The sequence below is a fragment of the Nelumbo nucifera genome, chromosome 5 (genome assembly GCF_055504915.1).
Source record: "Nelumbo nucifera cultivar China Antique chromosome 5, China Antique-T2T, whole genome shotgun sequence".
Classification (NCBI taxonomy): domain Eukaryota; kingdom Viridiplantae; phylum Streptophyta; class Magnoliopsida; order Proteales; family Nelumbonaceae; genus Nelumbo; species Nelumbo nucifera.
This window is the reverse complement of record NC_142653.1, coordinates 26,137,512-26,152,807: the sequence shown is the minus strand read 5'-3', so window position 1 is coordinate 26,152,807 and position 15,296 is coordinate 26,137,512. Positions and strand designations below refer to the sequence as shown.

General features: G+C 39.6%; 1 protein-coding gene across 4 annotated transcripts in view; it reads left to right on the top strand.

Moving 5' to 3' along the window:
• EMB2757 (Transducin/WD40 repeat-like superfamily protein) overlaps positions 1-15,296 on the top strand; it is a 28,097-nt gene that overhangs the window by 417 nt on the left and 12,384 nt on the right. For 2 of the 4 annotated variants that reach the window (XM_010273152.3, XM_010273149.3), the window contains exons 2-8: positions 50-170; positions 424-486; positions 600-671; positions 813-869; positions 2,289-2,551; positions 9,536-9,588; positions 9,676-9,769. In XM_010273152.3, the coding sequence (XP_010271454.1) occupies positions 64-170; positions 424-486; positions 600-671; positions 813-869; positions 2,289-2,551; positions 9,536-9,588; positions 9,676-9,769 (709 nt within the window). In that variant the 5' untranslated portion in view covers positions 50-63. Of the gene's footprint in view, positions 1-46; positions 171-423; positions 487-599; positions 672-812; positions 870-2,288; positions 2,552-9,535; positions 9,589-9,675; positions 9,770-15,296 lie in introns of all 4 variants that reach the window. The other 2 variants (XM_088887390.1, XM_010273150.3) reach the window with 1 other exon arrangement.

Here is a 15,296-nt window from a genome sequence, read left to right as displayed (position 1 = left end):
TTTTTGTCTGGGCTGGTAATGGTAACGATTCTTCAATGTTTAATAGCAGAGTTGTGATTCAGAATGAATACAAGGCGTCCTCCTCCCGATCCAGTTGCAGTTCTGAGAGGCCATCGTGCTTCTGTAATGGATGTTTGCTTCCATCCAACTAAACCTTTACTGTTTACAGGGTATAGCTATTTACTTGCTTTTTCTTTCTTTTCTTTACTATTTCCTTTTTTTCCTGTTGTTATTTATCTATTTCATCATATATATAATATATATAGATAGATAGATAGATAGATACTGGTGAATTTGAAAGTTCCGGATGTGTTTTATCCATTTTTTTTTCTTAGTAACCGTAGTACTAAGAAAAATAAGAAAATATAATGAAGGATATTCGATATTTAAGGGCCTTATTTGAATTGGTGGATGTTTATACAGTGCTACTAATGGTGAGTTGCGGATTTGGGACACAACCCAACACAGGACACTTTCTTCTTCATGGTACAGTCTTTTGATTTCTTTAATTCGCCCAGATTTCACTTTTGATGTTGAGCCCATGGAGTTCCAAATTTATGCATATCATTGGACAAGTTCTGGTGGAAAATGTATTCCAGGGTGCATACTGCAGCACATGGGATCATTTGCATTGCTACCAGTCCTTTGATTGGAAACAACAAAATTGTCAGGTGCATTTCCTTCCTGTTCATTCATTCTTACCAGGAATTTTAAGATTTTGAATAATCTTGAATATCTCACAAAATTTCAGGCTTCTTTTGACTTTGAATTGAGTTTGATGATTTACTTTTATTTCGTTTAATTGCATGTAGCCAAGGTAGGGATGGAACTGTTAAGTATTGGGATATCGAAGAGGGAGGCCTTCTCAGGTAGTTGACCTTATGATTTGTTTGTCCATGTTTTTCTTTTTTCATGAATTTCAAACCTTTTGAATTATCCATGGATGGATTTGTCTGCTAATATTTCTTTGAGTAATTTTCTGTTTGGATGTTGTTGGTATACATGATTAATTGATAATTTGGCCTTTTTTTTGTTTTTGTATGGTCAGGTTAATGAAATGACTACTAAATTCCAAAGTTTCTAAGTTTCTTGGCCAATATAAATTAGGAAACCTGGGTATGTCAAAAAAGCATGGGAAGCAATCATGTTTTATGAGGCAGACAGGTTCCAGGCACATTGTGGGTTAAGTTCATCCATTTGTGTTTTAGGCTTTCAGCTTATACCTGGAAGGTTCAGTTACCTTTTCTCACAAAAAAGGGTTGAGTTTTGGCCCAGAGATATCCTATTTGTGATGGAACAGATTGTTTCCCTGTTCACATGTGGCATCACATCCCCACAGTATGAGATTTCTGTTATAAATGTACCTTATTTTAACTCATAAGACACACAAACATTTTTGTAGGTCCTAAGGTTGAGAAAAGGGAAAGCAGAAGAAAAGAAAAATGGATAAAAGTTCTCGAGGTTTATATGGGCCTTTTTATGGCTTCCACAATTGTCAATAGCCTGCTTTTCACAAATCCATATGAACCCAATCCCATGCCATGGGCTTACAATTACGCTTTACACATATAGGCCCAAGCCTAATGAATCTTGTAGTTGAGCCTGAAGTACGTGAGTTTAGATCCATGCAAGAGAGTCTATCTTGTGATAATTTAACTCAATTGTCCAGCATGAATAGGTGCTACTTAATATGCAAAGGGTTCTCCCCAATCTTTTCATGAGATGGTTTAGATCCTCAAGATTTTCTGGAACTATGTAGGATTTATTTGTTTAGTGCAACTTGTTGTACATTTCAGCCTTAAAACCGTTAGCTTTAAACACTCAAAGAGTTATACAGAAAACTAAATAAAGTTGAACTTATTTTCAAAAAAGCCCTTAGCTTTAGAATGTAGCCTAACTTACAACCCTTAAACCCCTTTAATATATATTCAATACCTTACCTTTAGGCTATGTTTGGTTTGGAGGAAAAGGTAAGGAAAGGAAGGGAAAGGTATGAAAACCTATACAAAGTTTGTAAAGGTTTCCTTACCTTTCCCTACTTTTTCCTTCAAACCAAACATAGCTTTAATTCTTAAAAATAATTCTCAATTATTTGCATTCTGGTTGAGCATCATACATATAAACTTCTGCATGTAATTTAATGTTAGTTCTGAAATTATAAGTTGCTGTCATCTGGCCTCAAACTTTGGCAGTTTGGCTTTCATTTTTCTTTCTTTCTTCTATTTGTTCCTTCTTTTTTTGCTGTTCTTTTTTTTTGCTCTAAACTCTTGCACTTTGATTCTTGACAGGACACCTTCAGTTACTATCAAAACAAATTCTTACCATTTCTGCAAACTTTCATTAGTGAAGACACCAAGTCATTGTTTGGTGCAAACCCAAGCTGATATCTCCCCTATTGATGTACCTGTTGAGCAACTAAGTAATAAAGTACTCAAAGAATGTAAGGATGATGATATGGAAGCACGACAAACTTCTAGTGTGGAAGTTCTAGATGGTATTAAAAGTGAAAGTATTGAAGGAGGTCAAACTGAGAGCATTTTTCAAATGAAAGGTTTGTATATTTTGCAAATTATTATCCAAAATTAATGTATATTTGGATGCATTTGTACTTGATGACTTGATCTTTTTTTTTTTTTTATTAGTAGTGGTTAAAATTTTATTGATGTATTTAAAAGAATGATGTACAGTCATGATTCTACAAAGCACCTTTAAGATTGGGCCAGTATCAGTGACCCACGCCTGTTTATGATTTTTAACTTACAAATTACATACTTCCCTCTTGGAAAGCGTCCCACCAATATAGTTGATCTATTGTTACTCCTTGTCATGCCAGAGCATCAACCTAATTGTTGGCTGATCTTTGAATCCAATTAAATGTTACACTTAGTTTGGCTAGTATAGCTTGCTCGTTTCAGTTGCTTGCCAATGCTTTGATAACCTACTTGTTGCTAATGTTATTCATTTGTTGATTTTTGGGCTGATATCACTTTTTTTTTCTTTATTTACATAACATAGTTAGGGAGTTATTGGGCCCAAGGCCCATTGGTTTATGTTTAATTTAAGAGTGTTTATATAGATTTACAAGTAGCCGACTTACTAAGAGCATACTTGTCTTTGTATTCAGTTTTTATTTGTGAGTATATAAGCTAATGAAAGGGGCAGCCAAACCTAATTTTGGGCTTCTCCCATTATCTTCAATTTCTTTCTTCTTTTCTTCTCTTCTTAAACCTTCTATTCTCTTTCTTTTCTCTTTCTTACACAGATTTTATATCAAAATAGATTTACACTTTTCTACTTGGTATTAGAGCAAGTCCAGAGATTATTTGAGCTGTTTCATCATGCAACCCTAGATCAACCAATTGCATGATGAGGTAAAGAGCTGATAGAAGGCTTTAAGTAAGCTCAGTTTTTGGATTTTTTGGTGGATTTGCAATCCCTTGTAGCTGGCGCTCTAGTTTTTTAGGGTTTCTTGAGGTTTTTTGAAGAGGGGGGTTCAAGTCCCAGCCATTTTGGAGGTCTCTGGAGGGAGTGACAACCTTTTCTCTTTCTTTTCCTACTCCCACAGAGAAGGGAATCTTTGGAGGGAGGAGCTTCTAGGGTACCAGGAAGGCCTTTGAGGTTTCTAAAGGAGATAAATCTCTTTCTTTTCATCTCAAATTGATTTCTTGATTTACTCTGGGAGTTATGGAGGGTTATGGAGTTGAAAACAAATTTGTAGGTGAAATGGGACTAGGTGAAGGAGGAGGTACTGGTGATCTCTTCGGGGCTGAGACCATCACTACAGTCAAGATGGATGGTATAAGCTACTTAGAATGTTCACAATCTGCAAATATGACCATTAGAGCTCGTGGGAAATTGGGGAAAGAAACTTGAGAATAACTACTCTCGGTGAGTATAGGAGAACTACATGGTGATGACTTGGCTGTGTAATTCCATGTTACCTTATATAAGAACTTTTTATGGGCTAACACAACTAAGGAGATTTGGGATGGAGTGGCAGAAACTTATTCATAGAATGAGAATGTTGCTAGAGCCTACTGGTTGAGAAACCAAGTGATTGCTACTAGGTAGGGAGATAAGTCTGTTGCCATTTATTTTTCAGCCCTCAAAACCTTATGGCAGGAGATGGATCATTTGGAGACTGTGGTTTGGGAAAGTAGCAAAGATGCATCAACTTATCAAAAGTTGGTAGAGAAGAATAGGGTTTTTGAGTTTCTAGTAGGACTTAACCTTGAATATGACATTGCACGACAACATATTCTTTCTTGAGATAGTGTAACTCTCTCTCAGACATATGCCTTTGTGTTTGGAGCAAGGTTTTAAAAGGCTAAAGGTGGAGGCAAGGCAGTTGGATGTAAAAGAGGCAAAGCCTAAGCCTCAAGGCGTTTTGAGGTGTAAGCCTCGAACAAGAAAAAAAGAAAAGAAAAGCTATGCATTTATATTTATTAGAAAAGAAATAAATGAAGGAAAGATAAGTTATTTTTTCTAGATTTACATTACTCGACCCAACCTGAATTTGACATGATTTAGGGATCAAGCTAACAATTTTTTTTTATTAAAAAAATAATCATATATAGTGCCAAACTTTTTATTTTCTTTTCATTTTATATTTTCTCTAATACTTTTTTCCTTGGGTTGTTTTTTTTTATTAAAAAAATAATCATATATAGTGCCAAACTTTTTATTTTCTTTTCATTTTATATTTTCTCTAATACTTTTTTCCTTGGGTTGTTTTTTTTTTTTTCATTGTGGTTTAAAAGCATGGAGGTTGGTTTATTCTTTGTATCTCCATTGTTGATAAAAAAATACTTTGTAGTTCTATTGGTTTGTTTTAGACTTTTAATTTTAGCTACATGGTCCATAAAGAAGTTATTTGGATGAGGTAACTTAGAGATGATTTGATAATAGCTGAATATGCTGAATTGAAAAAGGTTATTGCTTTGTCTTTTAGTGAATAAGTTCTTAAGGAGGTTGTGGACTCCTTAATGGCATAAACTAAAATTGGGTAGATTACTTTACCCTTGAAAATTTTATCATTTAATTATTTTAACAACTAAGTTAATACTAACTCCTCTTAATAATATTTTTTCTTTTGAGAAAAGTTAACAATTTTATTGAAGAAAGGAGAGGTACACAAGAGTGTGTACAAATACAAGAGAGGGGCGAGTCCCCTGAGAATTACATAGGAGGGCAGGAATCACAGTACAAAGACTCTAGAATAACTCCTAATTTTGCTAGACCATCTGCCATTACATTTAGTTCCCTTGGGATCCAGGTTAGAGAAACATTCAAAGGAGCCAGGAGGTCCCTTGGCTCTGATAGGAAGTGATTAAGTCTCCAAGGTCCAGTTTCCTGTTGTTCCAACCATCTTATAGTATTGGTTGAGTCACCTTCAATTGAGAAGCTTTGGATACCCAGTTTGCTGACTAGGCAAATCCCTGTTAGAGCTGCTAACACTTCTGCCTTTGTTGAGTCAGCTATCCCAATCGGACCACTATAAACCCAGCATGTGTGGCCATTCTCATCTCTTAGAATTCCTCCAATGCCGGCAGCTCTGGGGTTACCATAAGCACTCCTCTTAATAATATTCCCCAAAAAAGTCCTTATTTAAGCCTTAGGCCTTGTACATCACAAGGCTAAAGGCTTAAAGGCGTAGGCCTCGAACAACTCAAGGCCTAAGCCTTGGCAATGGAGAGAAAGGCTATAGAGGTCACGCCTTTTTGGTTAGCCTTGCCTTGAGGCTTAGGCCTTTGGCCTCGCCTCAATAGCCTTTTAAAACCATGGTCTGGAGAGGAGTGTAGGAGTGTGATGATGAGAAACCCAAGCCTTGAGCAGTCAGCTATGGCTAGCACACTGAAGCCTAAGCCGAGTGGGGATAAGGGTGGAAATGAACCGAGGAAGGATGACAAGAAGGATTAGAGTCATCATGTCAGTGAGAACATTGAGTCAGAGTCGGTGGGTTAGATTATGCTTTAGCATAATCAATTAGGGCATTGTCTTTTGCTTCTTTGTGTTTTTTGTTTCCAAAATTGTTTTAGTTTGTCAGTTTGTCCAACTTAGAGTGTGAGGGTTGCCAACTTGGAAAGCATTGTAGACATTCCTTTAAAGTAAGCAAGAAAAGATGTTCTTTTGTTTTTGATATTGTTCATATTGATGTGTGGGGGCCATACCATATTTCCTCTATGGGTGGACATTGGTACTTTCTTTTGTTTGTTGATGATTATTCTTGACACTCTTGGATATATTTGATTAGATGCCGTGATGAAGTAGTCTTTGGTTTAGCAGTTCTATCAGATTGTGCTGACGCAGTTTGGGGTACGAGTGAAAGTATTTATATCAGATAATTCTAGGGAATACTTTGAAAAAAATCTGGCATCATACCTATTAGAGCATGGAGTAGTCCATCAGAGTAGTTGTACATACACTCCATAACAGAATGGTGTAGCAGAAAGGAAGAACAAATATATTGTGGAAGTAGCAAGAAGCATGATGTTGAGCTCTACAGCTCTAGTTTGTTTTCGGGGTGATGCAGTTCTTATAGCAGTTTTTTTTTTTGATTAATCGGGTGCCTTATAGTGTTCTTGGATATAGCACTCCATTCAACCTTTTTCCTGAGGAAGAGATGATCCATATTCCTCTAAGGGTTTTTGGATGTGTTTGCTTTGTCTAGGTTCTTGGTCCTCACTGCTTAAAACTAGACCCTAAGGCGAAGAAGTGTGTCTTCCTTGGGTATGCTAGAAATCAGAAGGGGTATTATTGTTATGGTCCAATCTTCGGGAGTCGGTATGTTACTATGGATGTCACTTTTTTTGAACCCATACATTTTTTCTCGGGGGTTTCTTCTCAGGGGGAGTGTTTTGGGGAAGGAAGTGAGCAATCTATACCACTTCCTGTACTAGCTCCTTTGTCCACTCCAGTGTCTGACCCACCTACTCCACCCACTTTGCCACTGTCATTGCGTCTTGCCTCTTAGTGTTTTACACAACAGTGCCTACAAAACGAAAACACATGGAGGTTGATTCCACAACAGAGGAACCCATGTCACTCCATATCGGCTGATCGGAGATTCCAGGTTCGATTGACATGGACCCAGGTATGCCTCATGTTTCCTTTGATGGTTTAGTTCCTTTTGATACTACTACCCCTGCTCCTAACACCATTGCAGATGACCTAGATCTCCATATTGCACTTCGAGAAAGGAAGATGAAGTGTATTGCTCATTGCATCTCATACTATCTTTCTTATAGTGGATTATCTCCTTCCTACCGGGCCTTCCTTTCCTCCCTTGACTCTGTGTCTATACTCAGGAGTGTTAGTGAGGTTCTTTCCAAACCTGAGTGGAAGACAACTATGCAGGAGGAAATGAAAGTATTGATTAAAAATTAGACATGGGAGATTGTGGATTTACCTAATGGCAAGGAGATAATTGGATGTAGATGGGTTTATACAGTGAAGTCCAATGTTGATGGAAGTATAGAAAGGTACAAGGCGAGATTGGTTGCAAAAGGGTGCATTCAGACTTATGGCATAGATTACTTGGAAATTTTTGCACCAGTGGCAAAGATGAGCTTAGTCCGGATTCTTCTGTCACAAGTAGCTACATACTCTTGGCCACTCTTCCAATTTGATGTGAAGAATGCTTTTCTCAATGGGGACTTGCAAGAGGAGGTGTATATGGATCTTCTAGCTAGCTTCTACAATGATGCAACAAAAGGAAAGGTATGTAGGTTGAAGAAGTCTTTATATGGTTTGAAGCAATCACTTAGAGCTTGGTTTGATAAGTTTAGAAGTGCATTGGTTGTATTTGGCTATACTCAAACTTAATCTGATCATACCCTTTTTGTTAAAAGGAGGGAGTCATTGGTGTTGGTTTTAATAGTGTATGTGGATATCATTGTAATCATAGGAAACAATTTGAGTGAGATTGATACCTTGAAGAGGAACCTGCATAAAGAGTTTGAGATTAAGGATCTTGGGGAGCTTAAATACTTTATGGGCATTTAGGTGGCAAGGTCCAAGCATGGGATCTTTATCTCTTAGAGGAAGTATGTTTTGGACTTACTACAGGAGACAAGCTTAGGGCTAGGGTAGCTGATACACCTATTGATCAGAACCACAAGATAATTGCTTCAGAAAGTGAGCTAGTAAAGGATGTTGGAAGGTATTAGAGTTTAGTGGGCCGGTTGCTATACTTATGTATGACACGACCAAACATCTTTTATGCAGTGAATGGTGAGTCAATACATGCTTGCCCCACGAGTTCAGCATTGGGAGGCCATTTTCAAGATACTTTTCCTATTGGAAGGGACACCTAGGTAGAGGCATATTGTTTGCTGACCATGGACAGTTGAAGTTAGTGGCTTACACAAATGCTGATTGGGTAGGGTGCCTAGATGACGGGAGATCTATATAAGGAGTTTGCACTCTTGTTGGAGGTAATATAGTTTCACGGAAGAGTAAGAAACAACCAGTTGTAGCACGATCAAGTGTAGAAGCTGAATACAGAGCCATGACACATGGTGTTTCAGAGCTCCTCTGGGTTCGGTCCTTGTTAGGGGAGATTGGAGTTGAGGCCAAAGATCCTATGATGCTATACTGTGACAATCAAGCAACAATTAACATTGTCCACAACCTAGTTCAGCATGATAGGGCGAAGCATATAGAAGTGGATAGACACTTTATAAGGGAAAATGTGACATTCGGGGAAGTGTGCTTACCATATGTTGCATTTGACTTGCAGCTTGCTGATGTTCTTACAAAAGGTGTTGCAAGAAACAAGTTGGAACATGATCTACACAAGTTGGGAATGTGTGACATCTATTCCCAACTTGAGGGAGAGTGTTGAGTTTTGTGTTGATATCACCTGTTTTTTATTTAGATAGCATAGTTAGGGAGTTATTGGGCCCAAGGTCCATTAGTTTATGTTTAAGTTAAGAGTGTTTATTTAGATTTTACAAGTATCTGACTTACTAAGGGCACAGCTCCAGCCCTTGAAGTAGTGCCTTCAATTCTGCTGTTATAGGGTCTGCAACTCCTATGGTCCAGAGAAGATTGTAATGAAATCCCCATTTAAATAAGTGTCCATGCATTATTTTTTTTTATCAATAATGAGGTAACCTTTATTAACACGATGGTTCAATTATCAAAAAAAAAAAAAAAGGAACATGGTGGTTCTAGAAAAGAGTCACAATGTGTAAAATTTTTATTTGCTACATTTGGTTGTTAATCCTGTATCTGGTGTCTTAATTGTTTGGTGGCCTTGTAATATGTTTTCAGCCTTAATTTACTTTTTTTAATAAATTAAACTGAAGTGCTTTTTACATGATTCCAAACCTTCCAATATAGATAATTTTATCTTTTAATGCACCACTCTTATCTTTTCTATTTGTGTCTGACCCAAATGAATTGCCTGCCTGAAGGAGCAAAATACTTAACAATGTTACCCTCTAGCTGATTATTTTCTGTTTCGATTCTTAACATATATTTCAAGATTGTTTATACCTCCAACTGGTTACCTGATTTTTTAAGTGATCAGATTCTACTGAAGGATCAAAATTTGTGGCTGTAGCAGGGGAACAACCTTCTCAGGTAGAAATATTGCTTTTTCATATTTTGTTTCCTGGTTTCACTTGGCCATATCATTGCCTTACGTTACTATGTCATTAATATGCAAAGGTTGAGATTTGGGATCTCAATACTGCAGAAAGATTAGCATGCTTGCCTCAGATTTGTAATGAGGACTCCCTGAATCGTTCAACAAAGTCAAGAGGTTTGTTTCTGATTCCTATATCAGCTTTTGGCTTGTAAGACAATCTTGCCACATCTTTGAAGCCATCTCCATATTAGTATTGGTTGGACTTTGTGTCATGCCTCTTCACTCTATTTAAGAAGCATGACGATGAGATGCCATTTGAACATTTATAATGTGTTCTTTAGGCTCAGTTTGAGAAAAGTGTAAATACAAATATATGTAGTACAAAACCTTGTATATGTTATTTCTAAACCTTGTTTTTGCACTCTTCCCAAACTAAGCCTTATATGGGGTGAAGGCACTAATAGACTTTTTTTTTTATTGTGCTTTTTATTGAATAACAATTTTAGAAGTGTTGGATCGAGTGGTTTAGTGTTGGTGGGCTTATTTATCTTTTATGTTCCAGTTCTATAGTTTGTTATGGGCCTTTAGTTATTGGGCTTAAACCTGTTTTATTTTATTATGTCTAGGTGCCCCATCACTAATTAGGGGCATTCTAGTCTATTCCTGTAATATCTTATTGTTAATATATATAATAGCTTCTAGGGATGGCTGAGAACACATTGCCACCCATTCACAAGCTTCTTCTCTTCTCTCCTCTTCTCTTCTTCTTCTTCTACTATTGTACTTCAGCAAACATGGTATCTGAGCACCAATTGGCCTTGTTGTAAGGCTTGAGTGTTCATTGTAATTGATGTTAGTGGGACAGTTTCAGTTACTTTACTAGTCCTTTCTTTTTTTCTTTTCCTATTGTTCTTATTCTAGGATATGCCGCCAGGGGCATACTTGTAATTTAGCCTTTTTATAAAGATTAATATAAATAGAAAACTGGCGGCTGCCAGTACTGAGTTTTTTGGCCTTTCCTTTCTATCATCCGTACCTATCTCTCTCTCTCTCTCTCAATCATCACAAGAAACTACATGGTATCAGAGCGGAATTTCTGGGCTGGAGAAGACCTACGATCCTAGCATCAGTCTTTCCGAAGGGGATTGGATGTGACTACTTTTGTTTTAGAAGGAAAAGGAGAAAAGGAAAAAAAACCTAGCGGCGGCTTGTGTTTTTTAATTCTCTATGGCGACTGTTGCAGAAACCTACTGTTCTCTCTGGCGACTGTGTTTGCAGAAACCCACTGTGCTTGCAGAAACCCTAGTCAGTCCTGCGGCTGTACTTCTACTGAAACCCTAGTGGACTCATGCGACAGTTGCTGAAAACCCTACCTGTGTCTGGCCGTGGGATGGTGCTGGTCTGTTGAAACCCTAATCAAAGGAGGGAGTTGATGGTGCAATGAAACCCTAGCAGGTTCTGATCTAGTGTTGAACAGGTATGTTTTAGTTTTAGTTTCTCTCAGTCTCCTTTATCCAATGGTGCGTAGGGCTTAGGCCTTGATTATATGATTACTAGTTTGAATAATTGGATGGTTAGAGTGGGAGAACCACATTCAGACTGACAGTAATGTCTGTATTTGTGGTGCTGAACTGATGACTGGACTCTTTATTGTTCTGTTTGGACGTTGTAGTGACTGATTTCTCATTCTCAACAATAGTTCTTGTGCTCTCAGCAGTATTGAATAGCTTGTTGCTCCCATCCATAGGAGTAAATCCTGAGTTGCCACATTCCAGTTGTGGCGGCTGTGCTGTTAGGTGGCATTTGGACTGGTTGGTTGTAATTTCCAATGGCAAGTCAGGAACTGACCTCACTGGGGAACACCTCAACCTGCAATACAGCAGGTATGGGAGGTGAAACCATGGTCTTTCCCATGCCAATCACCCCCTTGAATGGTCTGAACTACCTGGAGTGGGCTAAGAGTGTAAAACTCTATGTAACAGCAAGGGGTGAGGCCGGTTACATCAATGGAAGGGTGAAAGAACCTAAGGGTGATACAGCTGAACATGATAGGTGGGACCAAGAAAACAGTATGGTGATGTCTTGGCTCTTTGCAGCTATGGAACCTGATGTGAAGAAGAATTTTATGTGGGCAGACACCGCCAATGAGATCTGGGAACAGGCCAGAAGTACCTACTCTGAGCAAAGGCATTATGCCAAGATTTACCAACTACAAGCTGAGTCCTCCACTTGTAAATAGGGAAACCGCAGCTTGTCCTCATATTATTCGGCTCTTACCTCCATATGGAAGGAGTTGGACCATTATCAGGCCATAGAGTGGAAGCACGATGATGATGCTAAGGCCTACAGGAAACTGATCTCTCAGCAGCGAGTGTTTGCCTTCTTGTTAGGGCTGAACCCTTTATATGAACCATTAAGGGTGCAGATTCTAGGAAGCAAGGAATTGCCTACAGTACACGAAGTATACTCCCTCGTCCAATCTGAAGAAAGCATGCGGAGTGTGATGGTTACAGCCGAGGGGGAGCAACAAGTTGCCTTGGCTGCGGTGAATAACAACCCAATAGGAAAGAAAGGTGATCCTAAGAAGGCAGATGATAAAGATAAACTCTTTTGTACCCACTGTAGAAGGTCACGACATACACGTGACACCTGTTGGGACATCCACGGGAAACCCAAGTGGGCAGCAAAGAATCAAGAACAGGGTAAAGGTCACGTGAAAAGAACGAGTGCAACACATGTGGCAACCCAAGACACTCAGGTTGCCGGTAGTACCCGGGACTCTCCTAATAAACTTGACCCCAAGGAGGATATAATGAATTCATTCAGGGAGCATCTGAAATCTTATGGTAGGGCATTGCGGCAATTGGATAGCTTAGTCACTGGTACTCCCTCTACCTCCTTTGCATCCACTTCAGGTAATGTGGCTTCTGCATTCCATGCCACTCCCACAGATTCCCCTTGGATTTTTGACTCAGGGGCCTCAAATCACATGACCGGTAAGCCTAACCTATTCCATTCTTATAGCCTTTTGTCAGGAAGGGATAGAGTGAGACTTGCAGATGGTTCATTTTCTTCCATTGTCGGTCAAGGATCGATATCCCTTCCCCATGGCCTTAACCTGAATTGTGTGTTGCATGTCCCTCAACTTCCCATAAATTTTCTTTCAATTAGTAGCATTACAAGTTCTTTAAACTGTAGTGTAACCTTTTTTGCTGATTCATGTGTTTTTCAGGACCGAACTTCTGGGAGGACGATTGGTAGAGGAAGCCTGGTGGACGGTCTCTACATTCTCGACAACAAAGCTGGTCTTTCTGTGTCATCCTCAGAGTCACGTAGTCAGTCAAATAAGAGTCAAATTTTGTTGTGGCACAGTCGTTTAGGTCATGTTTCTTTTGAAGTAATAAAATGTTTGTTTCCACTTTTATTTAAGTCGTGTTCAGTGTCAGAGTTCATGTGTCAAACGTGTCAGTTGAGTAAACAATGTAGAACAACTTTTCATTCCAGCAATAAAAGATCAAGTGTTCCTTTTTATATTGTGTATTCTGATGTATGGGGGCCTACAAATGTAACCTCTGAGGGTGGATATCGATATTTTATTACACTGATTGATGATTACTCTCGCTATACATGGGTAATCCCTATGCGTAGCAGAGAGAGGTTCCAAAGATAGTGCAAGACTTCCAGAGGATGGTGTTTACACAGTTCCATGTTGAAATACAGATCTTCCAATCCGATAATGCGAAGGAATACTTCCATGGGGAGCTAAATGAGTTATTCGCCTCCCATGGGTCTATTCATAGAAGCTCATGCGACAGAACACCACAACAAAATGGGGTTGCAGAAAGGAAAAACAGGCACCTCCTTGAGATAGCCCACGGGATGATGTTCCACATGAATGTACCAAAAAGGTTTTGGGCGGATGCTATACTTACAGCTGCGTATGTCATCAACCGCATGCCCTCCAGAGTGTTAAATTACATGGCTCCTCATCAGTTACTGTACCCTCAGTCACCTTTATTTTCCATCCCCATGAGAGTCTTTGGTTGTTGGGCCTTTGTCCACAATTTGTCTCCATCCAGAGGTAAGTTAGACCCTCGGTCCATTCCTTGTGTCTTCCTGGGGTACCCATCCTCTCAAAAGGGGTATCGGTGTTTTGATCCAGTCAGTCGTAAATATTTTGTGTCTATGGACGTGTCCTTCTTTGAATCCGAGCCATTCTTCCCTCCTCCTCAGGGGGAGAGCCGTAGTGTGGAAGAGGAGAAGCAGGTTCAGGTGTTCGTTCCTTCTATTCCGGACCTCACTCCCTTCCATGTCTTCCAGCGTACTCGTTGGAGAGATCAACAGTGTGATAGAAATGTGGAGCAGCCAACCACTGAGCAACTAACATCATCAGAATCCCAGGAGGTAAGTCCAACCCCTAACCCTTCTCCCACTGTGGACGACCTAGACATCCCTATTGCTCAACGAAAGGGAGTCAGGTCGTGCACTACCAAACATCCCATTACCCACTTTGTTTCCTATGACCACATCTCTCCCGTGTACCGAGCCTTCCTATCGGCAGTTGACTGTGTCCCTGTTCCCAAGAATGTTGCAGAAGCCTTAAAATTCCCTGAGTGGATAGGTGCCATGAAGGAGGAGATTGATGCCCTCCACAAAAATCAGACTTGGGAATTAGTGGATCCTCCAGAGGGGAAAGAACCCGTGGGGTGCAGATGGGTGTTCACAGTTAAGCACAAGGCAGATGGAACAGTTGAAAGGTACAAAGCAAGACTAGTAACCAAAGGGTACACACAGGTATATGGAGTTGACTATGATGAGACTTTTGCCCCGGTGGCTAAGATGAACTCGATTAGGGTTCTCCTATCCTTAGCTGCTAATTTTGACTGGGAATTGCATCAACTGGACATAAAGAATGCCTTCCTGAATGGTGACTTGGAAGAAGAGGTATACATGGTTCAACCTCCTGGATTCTCTGCCAAGGGAAGTGAAAACAAGGTGTGCAAGTTGCGGAAGTCTCTCTACGGCTTAAAACAGTCTCCCAGAGCCTGGTTTAGTAAGTTTCACATGGCAGCTCAAGAGATGGGGTTCCAACAGTGCCAGTTTGATCATACACTTTTTGTGAAGAGATGTCAGGAGCAGGTTGCCGTATTGATAGTGTATGTAGACGACATCATCATTACAGGGAGTTGGAGTTCAGAGATACAGAAATTGAAACAATTCCTTGCATCCAAATTTGAAGTGAAAGATCTAGGACTCCTAAAGTATTTCCTTGGGATCGAAGTTGCCCATTCAAAAAGGGGTATCTTTGTCTCTCAAAGGAAATACACCCTTGATCTATTACGGGATACAGGTAAGTTAGGTGCAAGGCCGGCAGACACTCCTATGGATGCGGACCACAAGCTAGGTGACTGTATTGGTGAACCTCTGAAAGATGTAAAGCAGTTCCAAAGGTTAGTGGGAAAGCTGATTTATCTGTCCATGACCCGTCCAGATATTGCCTATTCAGTTGGAGTTCTGAGCCAGTTTATGCATTCTCCTAAGAAGCCACACATGGAGGCAGCAGAGAGATTCCTTAGATACCTGAAGAAACATCCAGGAACAGGCCTACTATTCAGTAAACACAATCACCTGAAGGTGGAAGTCTTTACAGATGCTGATTGGGCAGGAGCAGTGGATGATAGAAAGTCCACTAGTGGGTATT